This window comes from Trichosurus vulpecula, chromosome 9, assembly GCF_011100635.1.
Source record: "Trichosurus vulpecula isolate mTriVul1 chromosome 9, mTriVul1.pri, whole genome shotgun sequence".
NCBI classification, from domain to species: Eukaryota; Metazoa; Chordata; class Mammalia; order Diprotodontia; family Phalangeridae; genus Trichosurus; species Trichosurus vulpecula.
The window spans coordinates 436,151-455,853 of record NC_050581.1 but is presented as its reverse complement, the minus strand read 5'-3'; the positions used below and the strand labels follow the sequence as shown (position 1 = coordinate 455,853).

The 19,703-nt window shown below is 39.6% G+C and overlaps 1 protein-coding gene across 1 annotated transcript; it reads right to left on the bottom strand.

Moving 5' to 3' along the window:
- Positions 1 to 4,753: 4,753 nt before the first annotated feature.
- Positions 4,754 to 6,091, bottom strand: LOC118831380 (aminoacylase-1A-like). Its single transcript, XM_036738701.1, has one exon. It carries the CDS (start codon positions 6,052 to 6,054, stop codon positions 4,825 to 4,827), a length of 1,230 nt encoding a protein of 409 aa, XP_036594596.1. The 5' UTR covers positions 6,055 to 6,091; the 3' UTR covers positions 4,754 to 4,824.
- Between the last annotated feature and the right edge of the window lie 13,612 nt (positions 6,092 to 19,703).

The window sequence follows — 19,703 nt, the reverse complement described above, 5'->3', positions numbered from 1 at the left end:
TCTTGAGTCTCACCTTCATTGGAACTAGTCAAAGGATGGTAAAACAGAGAGATAGAGAGAGACAGAGAGAGACAGAGATATTGAGAGTTTGGTATAGAAATACATTCAACTCAACAAGAAAATAGGGAGGGCAGCTAGGTGGAGCAGTGAATAGAGCACAGACCCTGGAGTCAGGAGGACCCGAGTTCAAATCCAGCCTCAGACACTTGACACTTACTAGCTATGTGACTGTAACAACAATGTTGCTAGCAGCTGCTGTGGTGGTGAAAGACCAGCAATAAGAGCACACAGGAGGGCTACTAGCACAGATTCTTTGATTTGCTTTTCTAAGGAAAGCAACTTTAAGGGGTTTACAATCTCACTTTAATTAAGCATACATATATCATTCACTTAGTTCAATGGAAAAAGTCAGCACACTGAACTTCAGAGAAAACACAAACAGAAATTACAAGCAGAAATTATAAAAACAGAGCAAAATAACAGAAATCAGCAGACAGGCTTCTAGCTGTCTGTCCAAGACATTACGTACATAGTTACCAGAGAAAGAAGCACCAACATCTGGGTTTTTCAAAGCCAGGAGGCTCCATGATGGTTACCCAGAGTCTTCTCTGATCAAATCATGCAACACTCTTCCAGTGAGTGAGCCCCAAGCAAAACGCTAACCTCAGAGTATATGTGTGTGTGTGTGTGTGTGTGTGTGTGTGTGTGTGTGTGTGTGTATCCTTTTTCAGGGTCAGAGGGCATCACTACCATGTGACTCAAACTCATGCAATTTAGGCTTTCTTGTACTTAAGCAGGTCATCAAAGACTCCTGATTCAGTTAAAGACTCTTGATGGAAACAAAGGCAATACTCGACCAAAGGCACTTGATCACCTTAGTGCTGAGAAGCACTCAAACAAAAGACAACAAAAAGTCCCACTTTACTTACCATTACATTTGAAAGGCAAGACTCATCAGAGGTACTTAACTGCCTTAGTGCTGAGAAGCCCTTCTAAAGAAAAAACAAAGGCAAAAAATCCCACCCTGCTTGCCATCACAGCGGCCTTGGGCAACTCAACCCCAATTACCTAGCCTTTCCCCTCCAAAAAACATATGGAACTGGGAAAGGGGAAAGCAAGGAATGAGGAGTGTTAGATTCAGGGAGGGATTAATTAGAAGTAAAACAAACCCCAGCCTCAGATGGTAGATTGTGAAGTGGGATTTAAAAGGAAAGAAAAAAAGGGCAAGAGCCTATGATTACAGTCTAGGCTATGGGAAGATAAGTGGTCTGGGTTAGGAGGAACAGAAGCAGATGACATCAAACATAAATCACCAGTACTGAGCACTTCCTTCTCTCATCAGTCCCTTCTTTGTGAAGAGGTATTTGAAGGGGGAAAGTATAAGAGTATAGTATGGAAATAAATACATAATTGTCATAACTGCAAGTATGAATAGAAATAATTCACCCATGAGATGGAAGAGGTTAGTAGGATAGATTAGAAAGTAAAATCTAACAATATGTGAAACATATTAAAGCATGCATTAAAATAAGTAGCTAAGCAACATATAACAAATTATACACTGACCAAGTTGGCCTTGTACCATAAATGCAGGATTGGTTCAATATTTAGAAAACTACAAATGTAATTGATCATATTAATAACAATAAAAATAATATTATTATATCCGTAGGTACAGAGAAGGCATTTGACAAATACTATACCCATTTCTATAAAACAAGGACAACAAACAAACTAAAAAACATAGGAATAAACGAAACAGGGAAAAATTATACAGGTCCCACCCTCAAGGACTATACAAAAAAAAGTGAAAGGGGTGTCTCTTGAATCTCACTTTCATTGGAACCAGTCAAAGGATGGTAAAACACACACACACACACACACACACACACACATACACACTGTGGAAAATATTATACTATTTTATATCATTTTTGTAATTTCAATAAGAGTCAGGGCCTGAACTACTTAACCAGAAGAAAAGCCTGATTCTAACAGTCTCTTTGTTCTCTGAGTAAGCTCAGAGATACCTCTATCTTGTATCAACAAATCCAGATGGAGTATTCCTTGCTCTGTCCATGGCCATTAAGGGTGAAAACCTTGAGCCCAGACACTATCTTGAATTGTGTGACTTTTCCTTATCTTAATATTTTATGGGCATATACTATGTTGTGGAATGTTAATGGCCAATTAAACACAGAGATCCTGGGGCTACAAATCCAATTGACACTTTGACAACTATCTAATTTGTTGTATTTACAATCTATTCCATTAAGGAAAATCCTCTTCTTGTATCACGGTTAAACATACATGGGGGTCATAAAAATGAGGTCATACAGGCTTGCTAGCTCTGCTAAAATAACGTATATAAGTTTTCTCATTGCTTTGTTCAGCCAGCCAGAGTTCATACTCTGACTCCTTGTACGTACAAGTAAGTTAGCTCCGCTATGCTTTAAGGGAAAATAATAAACAACATGGATTTTTCTATCACCTAGCTCTGTTGTTTCCTTCAACCAAATTTTCAGGTTTAACAACACACATACACACACACACACACACACACACACACACACACACAGAATTTGGTGTAGAAATACATTCATTAGGGAACTGGGAAAGAGGAGAGCAAGGAATAAGAAGGAGATTTTCCTTAACATGGTAAATAGTATATATTTCACAAACCAAGACATAAACTAGAGTTTTTTTCAACAATATCAGGGGTAAAGCAAGGATGTCTGTTGTCACCACTACCTTTTAATATTATTAATAAATGGTAGCTATAGCAATAAGAAGAGAAAAAGAAATTGAGGGAATAAACATTGGCAAAGAAGAAACAGAATTATTATGTCTGCGAAGGATGGTATACATAGAGCACACAAGATAGACAAATGAAAATTATTTGAAACAATTGCTCCAGCAACATAACAGAATATAAAATAGAGCTGTGTGAATCATCACCAGAAATTAGGTTTAAAGTACTTATGAAACTAATACTAAATACTCCTACTACTAATAACAACAACTGTTAGAATTTATAAAGTTCTTTAAGATCTGCAATGCCGTTTACAAGTATTATCTCGCCCTCACAACAACCTGGGGAGGTAAATGGTATTATATTCTCCATATTACAGATGGGTAAACTGAGACAGACAGATATTAAGTGAGTTATGCAGGGTCAAACAGCTAGTAGACGTCTGAGTCCACGTTTGAACTTAGGAATGAAATACTTGAGAGTCTACCTGCCAAGATAGACACAGGGCCTATATGACTATAACTACAAAATACTATTTCTGAAAATAGAAGATCTAAGGAATTGCTCATGGATAGGACGAGCCAACAAAATAAGAATGGTCTTCCTATTTAAATTGATTTACTTGTTCAATGCTACACAAACTGTCAAAGTATCACCTGACAGAACTAGAAAAAATAACAATTCAGCTGGGAAATCATGGAAATAAAGAGGCCTAGTGGTAGCAGACCTCAAACTATATCATAAAACAATAATCATAGAAACATTTTGTTATGGTTAAAAAAATAAAGTTGATCAGTGGAACAGATAGCCTATACAACAAACTGAGGCAAATGAACCTAGCAGCCCAGTATTTGATAAATCCAAGGACTCTATATACTGGAGTAAGGACTCTCTCTTTGACAAAACATTTCTGTAAAAAAATTGGACAACAGTATGGAAGAAATTAGGTTTAGAACAATACCTCGTAGCATAAACCAAGATAAATGCCAAATAGATACAGGATCTAGACATAAAAGTTCATATCAAAAAGAAATTAGATTGGGAAAAAATATTATTTTAAAAAAGGCATCAGAGGAACAAGGAAAAAATTACCTTTATTATTTATGGATATGGGAGGAGTTCATGACCAAACAAGGGAGAAGATCACAGAACAAAATGAACAATTTTGATGGCATAATATTAAAAACATTTTGCACAAACAAATCCAAATGCAGCTAAGGAAAACAGTAAGGGGTGGGGGGAGGGGAGGGAAGACAATCTTTGCAGTCACTTCCTCTGAAAAGCATCACTTCCAAGATAGATAAGGAGCTGGTTCAAATTCATAAGAATAAAAGTCATTACCCATTTGGTAAATGGTCGAAGCACAGGAGCAGGCACTTCTCAAGAGAAGAAATTCAAGCTATCTATAGCCATATTAAAATTTCTCTAAATCACCAATAATTAAGAAAACAGAAATTAAAGTGACCTTGAGGTTCTAATTCCTATCCATCAGATTGGCAAAGTTCACAAAAATAGAAAATGACAAATTTTGGAAGTAGCTGGCAGTAAAAAGAATCACATTAATCCACTTTTGGTAGAACCGAATTGTTCTAGCCACTCTGGAAAGCAACTTGAAATACGCCCCTGAAAGTTACTAACCATGCCTACCCACTGAGCCAGCAACACTACTGTGAGGCCTATGTCCCAAAGAGATCAAGAAGGAGGAAAAAGTCCTCTGGGTACAAAAATATTTATGGCAGCTCTTTTTTGCAGTGCCAGAAACCTACCACCTTGGGGCAGCTAAGCGGCACAGTGAGTAGAGCACCAGCCCTGCAGTCAGGACGACCTGGGTTCAAATCCGGCCTCGGACACTTGACATACTTACTGGCTGTGTGACCTTAGGCGAGTCACTTAACCCCTATTGCCCTGCCTTCCCCCTCCAAAAAAAATTTTTTTTTTTCAGCACCAAAACAAGGTTTTATTGGAGGTCAGGGTCTTTGGCATTACATTCCTAAAAGGGAAGTCCCAGGCCTAAGCAGGTTGGGGAGGGGAAGGCACTAGGAGAAGCCAGAAGCTACTGTTAGGTGCGGCCATTAGCACTCATTGTGCAGGGCTGGTATACTGGCCAGGGCGGGCAGCAGTCGGGCATAGATATCAATGCCCCGAAGGAACACGGCTTCATTCAGGAACTCATTGTGGTCATGCAGCAGGACTGGAGTTCGGTTCATCGGAGAGAAGCCCAGCGCTGGGACCCCTGCGGCCCGTAGGTAGCGGCTGTCAGTGGCAGCTGGGAAGATTTCAGGCTTCAAGCTGAGATTCATCTCTCTACAGACTCTGCTGAACTCAACCCACCATGGGTTAGAGTCATCGATGGCTGTAATTCGGGGCTCTGTCCATTTCTGGTGAAACTGGTAGGTGACACCTTCCCCGGCCTCCTGGCACCAGCCCTGAATCCGTTCCTCAAAGGCCTTGGGGTCCACATCTGGAGCAACTCGAAAGTCGAAGCTGGCTTTCATGGTGGCCGGTACTACGTTGAAGGCAACTCCTCCCTCCAATATGGTCAGGTTCACAGAGGTCACAGCCCCCGGGGTCAGGTTGGGGTCTGACTGAAGCCGATGCTTCTCTTGCTCTCGGAACTCCAGGATTGAGTTGATCACCTTGCACAGCTTCTCTGCTGCCGTATTCTCAATGAAATGTGAGCCATGGCCTGGGTTCCCAGAGCTTGTAACATTGAGCCACCAAGGGCTCCGTTCACTATAGAAGATGTTGAAGGTTTCTGTAGGACTAGCCAAGCCCTCATCTAGGGCAAAGCCAGCTCTTAGAGCCTGAAACTCTGGCCGTTTCACGAACAGCTCCATGCCCTCATGTCCTCCAGTTTCCTCTTCAGGGACAAATGTCAGGTGAATGGTCCTGGGAAAACATTTCCCTTCTGCCTTTAGCCTCCGAACAACCTCCAGGTACTGAATGCTAACACATTTCATGTCCTGGGTACCCCGAGCATAAATGTTCCCTTGGCTGTCCTTGAAGGCTTCAAAGGGATCGTGATTCCAGTATTCCTTGAAGACAGGCACCACATCAGTGTGGGAGTTAAGCACAAGGGATCGCAGCCTGGGATCTGTGCCTTGCCAGGTCAATATAGTCACTATTCGGCCTGGGGCCACCTCCACCTTCTGACACTCAAGGCCCAAGTCCTTGGCTATCTTCTCCAGAAAAAGCACAGCTTCATCATAATTGGGCTCTGGCGGGATTTGGAGGTACTGGCGAAACAGTGTCACAGCTGGATGCTCCCCCTCTGAGAGCTGGTGGTGGTCTTGGCCAGGCATGGTAGTAGTCCTGGATGCCTCTCTCCCTTCCCCCCGGTGCGCCAAGATTCCCAGCAGCCAGTCCAGACGCTGCAATCCAATCTCCTCCAAAAAAAAATTTAAAAAGCTAACACAGAAAGCTACCATCTAAGAGCACCCTTCAATCAGATAATGCTAAACAAATTATTATTATCTGGATTATATAGGAATGTAATAGAATACTATTGTACTCCAAGTAATGATATTTTCAGAGAAAACTACAAAAATTTTTATGAACTTATGCAGAATAAAGTGAACAATACCAGAAAAACTTAGAACACCAACACTGTAAAATTTTTGAAAGAATTCAAAATTCTAATCAGTGCAATGAACAATGGTCAGAGCGCCAGTCCTGACTATCCACCTCTATACCTCCTGACAGAGACACAGCGGACTGACATAAAGGGTGAGCTACATTTCTGGATATGGATCATTCAGGAATTGGTTTTGCTTGACTATGCATAATTGTTACAAAGATTTCATTTTCTTTTTTTTTTCCCAATGGGAGAGATAGGAAGGAGACAAAAACTGAAAAATAAAATTTTAATTATTTTTAAAAGGGCATTGGGAAAACCTATAAAATGTCAACTGAACTAAAAAAAAGCAGAAGTAGAAATCATGATCTCGGATAAGGCAAAATCTAAAATAGATTTGATAAAAAGAGATGAACGGGAATATCATATTATGTTCAACAACTCCACAGACAATAAATTAATATAAACATTTAACACACATGTACTAAATGGTATAGCATCTAGGCCCTTCAAGGAAAAGTTAAATGAATTGCAGGGAGAAATAAATAGTAAAATTATAATAGTTGGGGACTTCAAAATATTCCCTTTTATATTCACATATAAAACATATTCATTACATATAATATGTAGCACTGTATATAATCCTTTTATATATCTACATCTATAAACTTTTATATATGTATAAGCATCATATATCATACAGTGCTAAGTATTGGGGTTATATGTGCATGTGCATATGTATGTATATGTGTATATACATGTATGTATGTGTGTGTGTGTGTATATATATACATATACATATATACACACATACATATGTATACACACACACTTACCAGAGTGCCTGGAATAGAATACGTGCTCATTAAATCCTGTATTATCTAACCATCTTTCTTTCTACCTTCCTTTTTTTCTTTCTCTCCTTTTTTTCTCTGACCTCTTTTGCGGATGCAAACCTAGTAGTGTCACCGGGTCAAAGGGTATGAACAGAGAGTTGCCTTTTTGGGTATAGTTCCAAATTGATTTCCAAAGCCATTGGATCAATTCGATCCACCAGCCATGCGTTACTGTGCCTTTCCTGCCACTTCTCTTGGAACAACTGTCATTTCCCCTTTCTTGTCCTCTCTGCCAATCTACTGAGGGGGAGGTGGAAACTCAAAGTTGTTTTAATCTACACTGCTCTTATTAGTAGTGCTTTGCAGCATTTGTCATATGATTACAGATAGCTTTCCTTAGCAATAACGTTATTAATGTTGAGGAGACGTAGGATTTATTCTTTTTCTGAAGCTATATTCTCTACTGAGCCAAGTCAGCATCTGAAAGACATTGAGATTGGATGAACTTTCTCCTCAATCTTGTTCCCACCCCACCCAGGTGAGGAAGCCCATTGTGTTTTACTTTGACAGGTCTGTCGAAAATGTCATTTATCCCTTTTGTCAGACAGGGTGACATCAATATAGACAAGTCTCTTGGACCAAGGCTGAGTGATCAGTCACTTACCCCAGACCTTCATTAGAATAGGTCCGCCTCTCATTATAATATTCATTCTCTCATTAACTGTTAACCAATTAGAGTTGATTTCCACCCCCAGGACCACCCACTTTTCCAAGGGCATATAAGCATTGAGTGGGTTCCATGATTTGTCTTTTGGTCTAAGAGAGACAGCCTTTTATTAGTAACATGCTAGCATTGTTAATAAAAATGATTAATTATGCAGAAGCTACATCTCTCTAATTTTTTCTGACACAGTTTTAAAAATGTTTGTAAAATAAAAGAAGTATTATCACTTGTCAAAAGCTATTGATGTAATTGTGATTTTATGGTTCCTGTTATACATATGCTCTGTCATGTTCGTGAGGTAGCACGGCAGGGAGGATAAAGAACTATGCCCAGAGCCAAGAAACCTGAATTCAAATCCTGACTCTGCTACATACTTTCTGTGGGACTCAGGACAAGTCATATAACATCCCTGTATTCTAAGAAACTCTCTAGGACTGCAAACTGTGGAGAGGGTGCCACATGGAGCCAGTAGGGTTTGCTGATACAGGAACTCCCCAATCCATGAAATCACAGGTCTACTACTACCTCCTCTTATGTTTACAGTTACCCAATGTTAAGACGACCCTACATGCCTGATACAAATCCAACTTTATTGTAGTGTGCACTCCTTTTAATGCGTTAGTGTACTTTCTTTGCAGATATTTCATACAATATTTTGCATCAGCACTCATTAAGGATGACACCTTACACCCTTCGAAATGATCTCTTTCATCATTTCTAAAGCACAATAGAATTCCATTCCAGGGTTGTATCATAATTTATTCAGCCATTCTTCAAACGATGGGCACTTTCTTGGTTTCCAATTTACCGCCATTTTAAAAAGCTCCTATAAATATTGTTGCACGATTTTATTATTATACATACAATATTATTATACAGTTATATATCAAACCTTTTCTTCTTACTTTGATCTCTTTGGGGATTAAGTTTTCCTTTAAATACCCAGGTGCTATTTATTTAGCAGCTATAGATTATTAACATTATTTTTATCTATAGGGCATTTGAGCATAAAATACAATGCAAGCATGTAGTACTACATCTCTTTTAAAAAACTAAATATTAAGAGATAATGTCATAGCTTAAAGTCTTTGGTGTCACCTAAACATTAATAAAGCCTTATCAGAAGTCTTAATCAGTGCCAGGGAAACAATATCCTACTCTGAAGTCTTTGGTTTTATTTGAATCAAAGACCTATTGAGGCTTGAAAATTTTTTAAATAGAATTCTCAATCTAGTCCAGGAAGGAATCTCAATTCCCTGAAACTAAGATACTTGCTTTTTCTCTGGGTGACCAAACCAAGAATGGAAGTGTCTTTGTTTAATTCAATGAAAAGAAATATCTCTTTGTTCACATTAGGCCAGACTGAAAGAAAAGTAGCTAGAGGAAGTATTTGGCTCCAGGAAGACATTTTCTTCAAAGGTATGCTAGCAGTAACATAATTGGCATTTTGTTTGATAAATCAAAAATCCTAAATAAACTTTGTACCTTTGGTTTATCTTGCTGAAAGAATTTCATTCTTTATTTCATGATGTAACAGGATTAGGTGGGGAGAATTTCAATTGGCAAGGTAAACTTTACCATTTTGGAACTTTTTCCAAGCAGAAATGCTTGCGTATTAATACATTGTCTCTCACAAACATTGGCTCAGAGCAGGAAAGAACAAACGTAAAGAGTAGAGTCCCAAATTCACCAACCACATGCCAATCCCAAGTGGAAAGTACCTGAGGCCTTTCCCCAAACAGAGGCCTACAGTTTATCTCTCTAGCTCTTACGTAGCCAGAAAAGAGAAAAGATCTTCTTTAGTTAGTTCCTTTTGAATGCATTCTCAGTTCCAGGTCAGCAGGCAATTGAAAAGTTATTCTCCTTACAGTAAGGGTCAAGCCTCCCTCAGTTATTGTTTGGGTTCTGATGGCTCAGAGTAAATATAAATAGCAATTGTTTCTGTTTTGGCCAGAAACCCTGAGGGTCTTCCCCTCCCAGATTGATTTTTTTGTCTAGGTCAGGGCTGTCCAACCTTAGGTTTTTATTGAAACAATAGACAATATATTTTGATTTGCCATTTTAGTGAGAGCTCTGCAGTAGCTTGGCTTCCTTTACTAAAGCATTTAAGTAAATTTCTATGTTTGTAGTCAGGCTGCATTTTGGACAGCCCTGGTCTAGGTAAAACAGTCCATTTTTTACCTCATTTTTTACCTAGCCTTAATCATTGAATGGGTGTTGCCTCAGACAAACTGAGACCTCGGAAAGACCTTAGCTTAAAAAGGCCAAGGTCTCTCACTTCATCTGGGACCATCTCCAGTCATCCTATCCACATCTTGCCACTGGACCCAGATGGCTCTGGAGGTGAGAGTGAGGCTGGTGACCTTGCACAGCTCTGCCTCACTTAAATCAAATTCATTTGCAAGTCATGAAATCACCTTCCTGATGTCTTTGGTCCTCTTGGAACAGGAAGTACACACAACAACAAGGGGACTGGTTAAAACACAGTTAGACTACCTGGTCATGCTCTGAACTGGGAAATAAGATCATTTCATTATACTGTAATACAAGGAAAATTAGGAACCCCTGAGAAACCCCTAGCTACTGACAAGCACCCCCAGAAAGAATGGACTCAGATATCTTTGGCATTTAGCAAACCCCCTGGGACTCCATGACTCCACCAAGGAATGTCGATAGATAGGACCATCCCACTGAAGGATAACCTGGCAGACCCTTTCTAGCAGATAACTCTGGGACTCCATGACTCCACCAAGGAATGTAAATGAGATTATCCCACTAGTACAATAACCTGACTGAATCTTTGATCAGCCAGGACCTTTGTTCCTGTACCCCCAGACCACCCTGTGACTTGGCATGGAAATTCTCTATATAAACTACCCTTTTGCTTCAACACATTGCCATTGATTTGTGGTGCTGTACCCCAATGGCCGCCGGCTAATAAATTCTCCACTTAAAACTTATACTCTGTGGTGTGTCTCGCTCACTTCTGGTACAACATTTTGGAGGCCCCAGCGAGATGAGGTGGTATTTTGTGTTACCGCCCTGGAGACACACACAGAATTCCGGACCTCAACAGGGAGTCTCTGCCCCCGATCCACCTTCTCTCACTTCAGAGGGCTGGCTCCTGGGGATTTCTTTTCCTAGGACTCTGATGTGGAGTGATGGTCTCGGAGAATGGGCTCTTTGCTGACCTGTCCCTTTTCGGCCTATGGAGAATTCTGGTTTTCAACCCTCTAGAGGTAAACTTTTCTGGTTTGGGGCTAGCCATCTGGTCTCCATTACCACAATGCCTCTGATGAGAGGAAGGTGGGCAGAGTGGAAGGGCAAGTTTTTTTTGAGTAAGGAGGTTCCAAACGACAGTCTGAATTCCTTACTCCTCCCTGCCCTTAGTTTAGATAAGAAGAAAAGAATTTCACCTTAGCCCACCTGTCAGAAGGGAAGGAAAGGGGAGGGGCAGCAATAAGAGGGCGGTAGGGGCCAAGAAGCCTCCAACCTGGCTTCTTAAAAAAACTGATAAGATTAGACTAAGACTTGAGATGGGTTTGGCCTGGTAGTTTAATTAGTGAAGTCTGCCATCTCATGGAGAAGAACCCACCCTCAGGGGGAGATGAGATGGCAGATCTTTTTAATAAGTGTTCTCTTTTTTTAGAATGAGTTATCATGAAAAACAAATCCCCTTTTTGTGTCTTTGTGTGTTTAAGAAGCTGGAATGGTATTCCAGTATACACAGTTATGACAATGAAAGTACTAACTTATGAATTGTTTTGTCTTATGGTTGAAATGTAAAGGAAGACTGAGTATTAGGTTTGAAAGATTTGGAAAGGTAAATTGAGGTTGAGGGAAAATAGGAAAGGCAGATAAGAAAGTTTGGGGACAAATGGGAGTTAGCTAAGCCTCTCCTGTCCCGAGAATGATAGTTTCAGATGGCCAAAGTAAGTTGGAGATGAGTGTGAGGAAGTATTTAGAAGATGGAAAAGTTATGTAGCTTGATTTGATAATTATTAGCTCAATAAAATTTGGGCAGTCTTATCTGAAGGATATTTATTTGCTATTTAAGATTTTATGGGACTACAATTTAATATTGTCTTAAGCTCTGATTACAGAACTAGGTCACATGAAGCCAGTAATGGCATGGCAGGCATTGCAAGCTGAGAACTTGAAAGGTCTGTGCCTGGGAAAAGTCTTGAAGATGACCTTGGACATAGCCTAGGTAGGATCTTCCTGACTTTATTTCCCAACTCTGCTATTTCCTTTCTGAAAAGCCCTGCTTTCAGCACCTGGTGACTATAAGATTGGCTATCAGATATGACTCATGCCTGGAATCAAACAGAGCTGAGGAAGTTATTTCCTTCTGTTAAGATATATGACATAGTCCCTCGTTTCTTTCATAGCAAATTTAAATTATCAAAAAGTTTTGTAAGCACTATGCTAAATCTGTTAGGTAATAGATAGATGAATACTGAAATATCTCTGAGTTATTATAATAGGATACAGGTATGAATAGCTTACAATTTTAACTTATGTTCATGACCAAATAAAACATTGAAATAATATAGGGATAACATCCTCTAAAAAGGGAAAATGATTAGGCAAAGCAAATAACGCAAAGATGTAATGTGATCAATGTCTAATAAAAGGAAGGGACAGTGAATTTTGAAAAGGCAATAGGATCAGATTGATTTCCCTAAGAATTATGTACAGATGTGTATGATTGACCCTAAAAATTTATCAATTCTGGAAATTCAAGCTGATAAGTGTGTTTTGGTAATAAGATCTTAAACTTGGATGCTAATACAAGAAAATTGTATAAGATAATGGTACAAGTGAAAATATATCCCCTTTGTAAAGTATCTGTAAGTTATAGTAAGTTAAAATTGTCTGAGAATTTCTAGATCTGAACCAGAGAGGCAGAACTTAGCCCTGCGTGGCTGGGACCTATGTTGTGTTTCTTAATCATCAAATTACATGTGTTCTGGGAACCCCGTGAGGAGTGGACATCTGGGCCTATAGGAGCATCGCCCTGTGGTTCCAAGAGCCTGAGAGGGACAGCACAGGATGTGGACGGCTTTCTCATGGGATCCGGAACCAGAACCTGAGCAAAGACCTGCTTTTTTTCCCTTCTGTGTCTTTGTGTTTCCAAGACTGTTTTTCCTGAATTTTTATTATGTTTCCTCTGCTTACTTACAATTACTTTACAATTTCTACCCATCCCTGAGGATGTCCAAATACAGAAAAGGGAAAACCTGACTCCACCTAGATAGGGATTTTAAAACTTCACCCTGTGGAAAATAGAGCTTTTTCCATACCTTTAATTGGTCTTTAGGCGAAACTTTCAGTTTGCCTTTGACCAAAAAGGGGGAAATGTGGAATGTTTTATACCATTTTTTAAAATTTCTGGAGTGCAGTACCGGGGGAGGCTCCTTGGACTCTCCTTGAGTCTTCCAACTAGGTCTGGCCTTCCCCTGGGGCCAACGACCTAGCATTCCTTTTATTGTCACCCCTGCTTAGCGTTTTGGTTGGCCTCCTAATTTTATTACTATGCCCCATTAGGTCGTTCCTTTTTTCAAGGATTTGAAATTCCCATGGAAGAAAGTGAGGAATGTAATACAAGGAAAATTAGGAACCCCTGAGAAACCCCTAGCTACTGACAAGCACCCCCAGAAAGAATGGACTCAGATATCTTTGGCATTTAGCAAACCCCCTGGGACTCCATGACTCCACCAAGGAATTTCAATAGATAGAACCATCCCACTGTAGGGTAACCTGGCAGACCCTTTCTAGCAGATAACTCTGGGACTCCATGACTCCACCAAGGAATGTAAATGAGATTATCCCACTAGTACAATAACCTGACTGAATCTTTGATCAGCCAGGACCTTTGTTCCTGTACCCCCAGACCACCCTGTGACTTGGCATGGAAATTCTCTATATAAACTACCCTTTTGCTTCAACACATTGCCATTGATTTGTGGTGCTGTACCCTAATGGCCGCCAGCTAATAAATTCTCCACTTAAAACTTATACTCTGTGGTGTGTCTTGCTCGCTTCTGGTACAACAATACTTCATCATGACTTGTTGGAATGGGATACCCAGACTCTTCCACATGAGCTTTCAGTAGGCAGAACACACTGTGCATCTTCCAAGGATGGGGCTTCCATTGTCTAAACCTCTGTCTCATCACCATCCATCAGGCTGGGTATTGGCAGTGGGTGAGAAAGAAGGTATATTGGATCTTGTTCCTCTGACCACTGAATCCTGGTGGATTGTAAAGCCAGAAGAGAGGGAGGGAACTCAACCTCCACCTTCCTACCACTACTGGCATGTTGGATTGGTTTTCAGAAAATCAGAAGGGAATCTAATATATTGTTGGTAGAGATTTGATTTATCACAGGATAGATAAAGAATTTTTAAATACTTACTATATGCCAGGCACTGTGCCCATGGTGGGAATACAGACATAAGTTAGCAAGGCCTGCCCTCAAGGAACTTTTCTTTCTTTTTTTCTCTTTCTTTCTTCCTTCTTTCCTTTTCTAAACTTCATTTTATTGGGTTTTTTAAGTTTTTTGAATTTATTTTAAACCTTAATTCAAAATAAGAAAAGAAAAAAAAAACATTGCCATGTACAGCAGAACATAAGAGAGGATTCAACTGAAAGAATAAATTTCCATTTCAAGAAAACCTATATAATAAATACTACATACTATTTTCAAAGCTGCCCAGCATTTCTTTGCTTCCTTGAAGGTTTTCTTTTGTTCTCTGCTGTGCACTTTTTACTTTATTTTTCTCTTTGCTCCTCCCACCCCCAAGGAGGCTACAATTAAGCACAGATATCATATATATAAATGTGTATATATATATATATATGTGTGTGTGTGTGTGTGTGTGTGTGTGTGTGTGTGTATGTATATATGTCTGCTCTTCCAAATGAACCCTGTTATTATTTTTCAAGGAATTTTTCTTTTTTTTTTCAATTTTTAATATTAAATTTTATTTTAAATAACAAGCATTTATTTTCTCTTTCTTCTACCTCCACCCCCACAGAAAGGGAAAAAGAAAAAGAAAACCCTCTTAACAAATATACATAACAAACATGCATAGCCAAATAAAACAAATTCCCATATTACCCATGTCTAAAAAGTATGTCTCATTCTATATATTTAGTTCCTACACGTGGTCATTTGACTGAGTCCAAGTTTTACAAAACAAACCCTTTTATTGAGGGGATTTGTTCTGTGAACTTTGGATTTGGTCAAAGGACCATACTTGAGGACCTAGAGGTCCACATGTGATCTTGAGGCCCTGATTTAGTCCATTTCTGTTAGGAGTCAGATAGAGAACTTCATCATTGGTCCTCTAGAATCATAGTGGGTCAGAGTGTTCAACAGAGCGCTTAAATCTTTCAAAGTTGTTCATTTTTACAATGTCGTTATCACAGTATAAATTTTTCTCTTGGTTCTGCTCACTTTACTCTGAATCAATTTATTCTATTCCTCCCAGATTTCTCTAAAATTGTTGATTTCATCATTTCTTATAGGCCAACAGATTTCCTTACATTCATATACCATACTCTAGCCCTTCCAACAACTTCTATTTTCCCTCTTCATTTGGAATTATTTCCCTTTGTGTATTTGCAATTACCTTTTTTTTCAGTTGTCCCTCACTCTTATTTTTTAAAATTTATTTCTTTATTTAATCTCTTTAGTTTTCAGCATTGATTTTCACAAGAGTTTGAATCACAAATTTTCTCCCCATTTCTACCCTCCCCCCCACTCCAAGATGGCGTATATTCTGGTTACCCTGTTCCCCAGTCAGCCCTCCCTTCTGTCATCCCACTCCCCTCCCATCCCCTTTTCCCTTCCTTTCTCGTAGGGCAAGATAAATTTCTACACCCCATTGCCTGTGTATCTTATTTTCTAGTTGCATGCAAAAACTTTTTTTTTTGTTTTTGAACATCTGTTTTTAAAACTTTGAGTTCCAAATTCTGTCCCCTCTTCCCTTCCCACCCACCCTCCCTAAGAAGTCAAGCAATTCAACATAGGCCGCATGTGTATCATTATGTATAACCCTTCCACAATACTCATGTTGTGAAACACTAACTAACTATATTTTGCTCCTTCCTAACCCATCCCCCTTTATTGAATTTTCTCCCTTGACCCTGTCCCCTTTCCAAAGTGATTGTTTTTGATTACCTCCACCCCCATCTGCCCTCCCTTCTATCATCCCCCCCCTTTTTTTATCTTCTTCCTTCTTTCCTGTGGGGTAAGATACCCAATTGAGTATGTATGGTATTCCCTCCTCAGGTAAAATCTGATGAGAGCAAGATTCACTCATTCCCCCCTCACCTGCCTTCTCTTCTCTTCCTACAGAACTGCTTTTTCTTGCCACTTTTATGCAAGATAATTTACCCCATGCTATCTCTCCCTATCTCCCTCTCTCAATATAGTCCTCTCTCATCCCTTAAATTGATTTTATTTTTTTAGATATCATCCCTTCATATTCAGCTCACCCTGTTCCTGCTCTCTCTCTCTCTCCCTCTCTCTCTATATATATATATATATACACACACACTTACATATATACATACATACACATTCACTTATACATAAACATATATAAATTTATATATATATGTGTGTATATATATATATATATGTATATATATATGCATATTCCCTTCAGCTACCGTAATACTGAGGCCTCATGAATCATACACATCATCTTTCCATGTAGGAATGTAAACAAAACAGTTCAACTTTAGTAAGTCCCTTGCAATTTCTTTTCCTTGTTCTTTTTCTTGATTACCTTTTCATGCTTCTCTTGATTCTTGTGTTTGAAAGTCAAATTTTCTATTCAGCTCTGGTCTTTTCACTGAGAAAGTTTGAAAGTCCTCTATTTTATTGAAAATCCATATTTTGCCTTGGAGCATGATACTCAGTTTTGTTGGGTAGGTGATTCTTGGTTTTAATCCTAGCTCCATTGACCTCCGGAATATCGTATTTCAAGCCCTTCGATCTCTTAATGTAGAAGCTGCCAGATCTTGGGTTATTCTGATTGTGTTTCCACAATACTCAAATTGTTTCTTTCTGGCTGTTTGCAATATTTTCTCCTTGATCTGGGAGCTCTGGAATTTAGCGACAATATTCCTTAGGAGATTTCTTTTTGGGATCTATTTGAGGAGGCGATCTGTGGATTCTTTCAATTTCTATTTTGCCCTGTGGCTCTAGAATATCAGGGCATTTCTCCTTGATAATTTCTTGAAAGATGATATCTAGGCTCTTTTTTTGATCATGGCTTTCAGGTAGTCCAATAATTTTTAAATTATCTCTCCTGGATCTGTTTTCCAGGTCAGTGGTTTTTCCAATGAGATATTTCACATTGTCTTCCATTTTTTCATTCCTTTGGTTTTATTTTATAATATCTTGATTTCTCATCAAGTCACTAGCTTCCACTTGCTCCAATCTAATTTTTAAGGTAGTATTTTCTTCAGTGGTCTTTTGGACCTCCTTTTGCATTTGGCTAATTCTGCCTTTCAAGGCATTCTTCTCCTCATTGGCTTTTTGGAGCTCTTTTGCCATTTGAGTTAGTCTATTTTTTAAGGTGTTGTTTTCTTCAGTATATTTTTCAGTATTATTTTGGGGTCTCCTTTAGCCAGTCACTGACTTGTTTTTCATGGTTTTCTCGCATCCTTCTCATTTCTCTTCCCAATTTTTCCTCTACTTCTCTAACTTGCTTTTCCAAATCCTTTTTGAGCTCTTCTGTGGCCTGGGACCAGTTCATGTTTTTCTTGGAGGCTTTTGTTGTAGGCTCTTTGACTTTGTTAACTTCTTCTGTCTGTATGTTTTGGTCTTCTTTGTCACCAAAGAAAGATTCTAGAGTCTGAGACTGAATCTGGGTGTGTTTTTGCTGCCTGGCCATATTCCTAGCCAACTAACTTGACCCTTGAGTTTTTCAGTGGGGTATGACTGCTTGTAGAGTTAAGAGAACTATGTTCCATGCTTGGGGGGATGTGCCAGCTCTGCCACACCAGCACTCCTCCTTCCCCAAGAACCCCCAACCCGGACTGGACTTAGATCTTCAGCAGGCTCTTCACTCCTGCTCAGATCGCCACTTAGGTGGGCCTGGGGCCAGAAGCAACTGCAGCTGTAGTTCTGTAGCTGCCTCACCTCCGCTGATCCTGGGGTGGTAGCCAAACCCCGAACTCCTTCCACTCCCGCAGCTTTTCCCACTAACCTTCTCTGTTGTCTTTGGTGTTTGTGGGTTGAGAAGTCTGGTAACTGCTGTAGCTCACTAATTCAGGGAGCTAGGGCACGCTCCCCCCAGCTCCTGGTCTGGTTGGTGCATGCTGCTCACTCTGGTCTCTACTCCGCTCCGCTCTGCTCCCAGCTCCGTGCGGGATAGACCTCACCCAGAGACCATCCAGGCTGTCCTGGGCTGGAGCCCTGCTTCCCTCTGCTGTTTTGTGGGTTCTGCAGTTCTAGAATTGGTTCAGAGCCATTTTTTATAGGTTTTTGGAAGGACTGGGGGTGGGGGGCGGAGCTCACGCTAGTCCCTGCTTTCCAGCTGTCATCTTGGCTCCGTCCCCAGGAATTTTTCTAATGGTAAAATCCTAATGCAAAACTAGTTCTCCAAAGAAGGGACTGTAGAATAGAGAAGGTATTAAATGGAGGGGGCATAGGAAGTCATAACTTGTTGGACTGAGTAAAACCAAGCCAGGAAAAATAAAACAGTTTTTCCTCACACCACAATCATTCATTTTTGTTGTTGTTACTATTTGTTAACGTTCAGTTCCAAATTCCTTCCTTCCCTCAACACTTTCCCTACCCATTGAGAAGACAAGAAATATGATACCCATTGTACATATTTCCACACTAGCCACATTGCAAAAAAAAAAGAAGCAGGAAAAATAAGGAAAAAATATTTTTCAATGTCTATTCAAAATTCATTAGTTCCTTCTCTGGAGGGAGATAGAATTTTTCATCATGAGTCCTTTGGAATTGTCATGGATCATTGCATTGGCCAGAGTGGCTAAGTCGTTCACAGTTGATCATTGCCACAATGTTGCTGTTATTGTGTACAATGTCTTCCTAGCTCTGCCCACTTCACTTTGTATCAGTTCATCTAAGTCTTCCCAGGTTTTTCGAAAACCATCCCCTTTGTCATTTCTTATAGCACGATAATATTCTATCATAATTACATACCACAGTTTGTTCAGCTGTTGCCCAATTGATAGGTTCTCAATTTCCAGATTCAAATTCCTCAATTTAACATCTCTCAGTTTCCAATTCTTTGCCACCATGAAAAGAGTTGCTATAAATATTTTTGTACATCCAGGTCCTTTTCCTTTTTCTTTGATCTCTTTGGGATACAGACCTAGTTGGAATACTGCTGGTGTACAGGGTATGCACAGTTTTATAGCCCTTTGGGTACAGTTTCAAATTGTTCTCCTGGATAGTTGGAATAGATCATAATTCCACCAACAGTACATTAGTGTCCCTACTTTTCCATACCCCCTCCAGCCTTTTCTGTCATGTTAGCCAATCTGATCAGTTTTAGGTGGTACCTCAGAGTTGTTTTAATTCACCTTTCTCTAGTCATTAGCGACTTAGAGCATTTTTTTTCACATGACTATTGAAAGCTTTGATTTCTTCTTCTGAAAACAACCTGTACATATCTTTTGAACATTTATCAATAGGAGAGTGGTTCTTATTTTTATAAACTGGCTCAGCTCCCTATGTACTTGAGAAATGAGAGCTTTATCAGAGAAACTTGCTATAAATTCCCTACCCTTCCTCCCATCCCCCGTTTCTTGTTTTCTT

What these genes read in the sequence shown, in the direction of transcription:
- LOC118831380 (XM_036738701.1), bottom strand. Translation starts at nt 6,054, where the DNA reads ATGCCTGGCCAAGACCACCACCAGCTCTCAGAGGGGGAGCATCCAGCT.